Genomic DNA, 3,035 nt, shown 5'->3' on the forward strand with positions numbered 1-3,035 from the left:
CTGAGTGCGCAGAGACAAAGGTGAGAAACTAAGGCTGTGTTTTGGCCTAGTTGGTTTTTTGTTTTTGTTTTTTCCTTTTCCTTCTTTCTAAATTTAAGCAACAGAGCTCCGTTCTCGAGGAGGAAAGGTGGAATGCTGAGGTAAGAGGATGGATGGTGGGGAGAGTCCACGGCAGCCATTTCCAGGGCCGAGAGGCTGACAGGTCACAGCAGGTGCACTGCTTAAACCAGAGAGAGGGAGATTCTGAAACACAGCCCCCAGAGCGGGATGCGTCTTCTTAACCTGGCCCTTCTCACAGCTGTCTTGTTCCCCTGGAGGCCAGAGTGACCCTTATTTCTATTACATGCACCTTTTGCTTCTTCCTGTGAGAACAGATTGCCCCTAAAAATTGCTTTTCTCAGGCAGGGCGTGGTGGTGCACACCATTAAGCCCAGCTCTCGGGAGGTAGAGGCAGGCAAATGTCTGTGAGTTCCAGGCCATACAGGGCTACCTATTGAGACCCTGTCTCAATGTACACGTAAAATAAAGAAATTGCCTTTTATGGCTAGGCACAGCTGACTGTACATGACGGTAACGTGGGAGGTGTAGACAGGAGGACCAGTTCAAGACCAATAACTACACAGTGAGTTCGGGGCCAGCCTGGTCTATTGTCTCAAAAAATGAAAGCCAGGTGGTGGTGGTACAGGCCTTTAATCCCAGCCCAGCATTTGGGAGGTAGAGGCAGGCAGATCTCTGTGAGTTCGAGTCTAGGCTGGTCTACAAAGTGAGTTCCAGGACAGCCAGGGCTGTGCAGAGGGACCCTGTCCTAGAAAAACAAACAAACAAAATTTTAAAAAAAAAACAAAGAAAGAAAACAATTGTTTCTTTACTTTTATTTTGAAGCAGCTCATTGGGATCCTGATCAACAGGGTTCGCATCCTCAGACTGCGCACTCCCCATCCACCGGAATTCAGGAACATGCACGCTCCAACTGACCCTTTGGAATGGGCCCTTTCCTTACCCTTCCTCCCTAATTTTAAGCTTTTCCCTTTCGTACAGCTTTCTGTATAGTTTCTATTTCCATTGCAGTTGATGACATCAGTGTTCTAGTTGTCCCAGAAAATAAAAAGGTAAGTGTTCCAAAGATATGTACTAATTTCCACAGGCTTCTAGGAAGACAAAGTGTAAATTTATTATAAAACATGTATACAACAAAGAAATCCATTGTGACAGCACTGATTCTAAAGTATAAAAAGGGACACCACATTCGCCCAATTCACTTTCTCTTGTGCATAAAGAAAATGAAATGCCTAAGTTCTTAGAAAATCCCATCATCCTCTTGGGTCCCAGACACCCGCACTGGCATGTGCTGATGAGAAGCACATACAAAGCAAACGAGAAACCAGAAACAGTTATGAAAGAGTGAAAGGAGATCAGTTACTGGTGTGCAGAAGCAGCAGGGGGGAAAGAGCATGGGACAGCAGAGGAAGAAAGCTGAATCAACGTCGTTGAAAATTAATTAATTACGCAACCCCTTCCGCAGCTGTCACAGGAAAGCTGAGCTAAAGGTATTTTCAAAAACTGCAGAATTATTGTGCTTTCCCCTTTCCAAACCAAACAAACAGGAACACTGCTGAGATCTAAAACAAGGTAAGGTGACAATGGCAGGGAAGTTAAAAGAGTCTGTCCACTCCGTGTTGCTCTGCAGGTGACAGCCTACTAAGGGGAATTGTGGACTGGCCCTAGGAGCTCAGGTGCGGCTCGACTTAAGTGAGACTCCATTCGGTCCCTTGTTAGGTTTACCTCAAGGGAGCTGCGAGATGACAGCCTCTGCAGGGTGAGGAGGGCGGGGCCTCTGGTTAATAGCAACAACAAAAATTAGCCATTTATTATTCTGGGATTCTTGGTAGGTCACTAGCCATTATTCTGAAAATATACAACTTCACATTTTATAGAAGCCAGAAACATAATTGAAAAGTTCCCCAAAGTATATTAAATGAAAACCACGTAGACAGGCAAGCTCTCACTGGAGAGGTTCACTGGGCGGCCGCCTCGCTGCGCTCACTGCACCCACCTGATGTCATCCTTCCGCAGCTTCACCTGCACATTGTGGACGTGGGCTGGATGGCAGGTGCTGTGTTTCTGGAAAGGGTTGGTTTCATCCCAACATTTCCTAGGGCTATTTTTCACATTCTTTAGTCCTTTAGAGTTGCCGTCTTCCCGATGGATACCCGAGGGTTCATTTTTCCTTGAGTTCTGAACTTTTTGCTGCAGTTTACGGACCTGTAGAGAAAAGAAAATCTAATGTTTAAGATAAAAATTAATTTATAAATATGCCCCGAATTTTGGTGCCTTAAAGATTATGTCCAAAGGTTCAATTCAGCAACCACTCACTGACCGCCTGGTCCGTGGCTGACACATGGAGCAGCCGTGGCTTCAGGCACTCGCTCTCCGGTTAGTGAGCAGAAGCACACGGACCCGACAGAGACTACTCGAGCTGGGATGACTCTGAAGAGAAGAGCGTGCATCTGAGAAGGGCAGAGCAGGGAAGATGGTGTCGACAGGAAGTTGAGCCAGAGGTACTGGTCGGAACAGAGCTCCATGAGAGTGGGATGTTTTAGGTGATGCTAACAGCAAAGTAAAGAACTGGTGCTAAGAACAAGTGTTTATTTGCCTAGGAGGCAATTTTTAGTTCAAGGTTAAATTTATCACAATAGAAGGCTTGACTGCTTATTCAAATTATAAAATATATAGATTGGGTAACTTTGAAATTGTGATTATTCTTCGGTCTAAAGTTTCTTCTGTGCAATTCCCAGAAAGGGCACAGGTTGTACAATCTCTGCCCCAACACAATCATAATTTTTTTTACTTGCTATAGTCTTTAAAGCCAGTAAAATAAAAATATTTTTTTCTTTCTTGGCCATAAGCATAACAAATACAGTAATATTCGGAGCTGTACAAATCAGTCTTATAAAAGTGTGTGCATGTGGAGGCTTGATATGCCAGCAGCTTGTCTGAATGCTGACCCTTCCCTCTTATAGGAAGAGAGAGAGAGA

At 44.8% G+C, this 3,035-nt stretch overlaps 1 protein-coding gene across 1 annotated transcript in view; it reads right to left on the reverse strand.

The window, feature by feature from the left end:
- Nucleotides 1-1,142: 1,142 nt before the first annotated feature.
- The window catches only part of Cep57l1 (centrosomal protein 57 like 1), a 58,092-nt gene continuing 56,199 nt past the window's right edge, over nucleotides 1,143-3,035 (reverse strand). Inside the window, exon 11 of the mRNA XM_005363572.2 lies at nucleotides 1,143-2,262. Within this exon, the coding sequence (XP_005363629.1) occupies nucleotides 2,041-2,262 (222 nt within the window). The 3' untranslated portion in view covers nucleotides 1,143-2,040. The remainder of the gene's footprint in view (nucleotides 2,263-3,035) is intronic.

This window comes from Microtus ochrogaster, linkage group LG9 (assembly GCF_000317375.1).
Source record: "Microtus ochrogaster isolate Prairie Vole_2 linkage group LG9, MicOch1.0, whole genome shotgun sequence".
Classification (NCBI taxonomy): Eukaryota; Metazoa; Chordata; class Mammalia; order Rodentia; family Cricetidae; genus Microtus; species Microtus ochrogaster.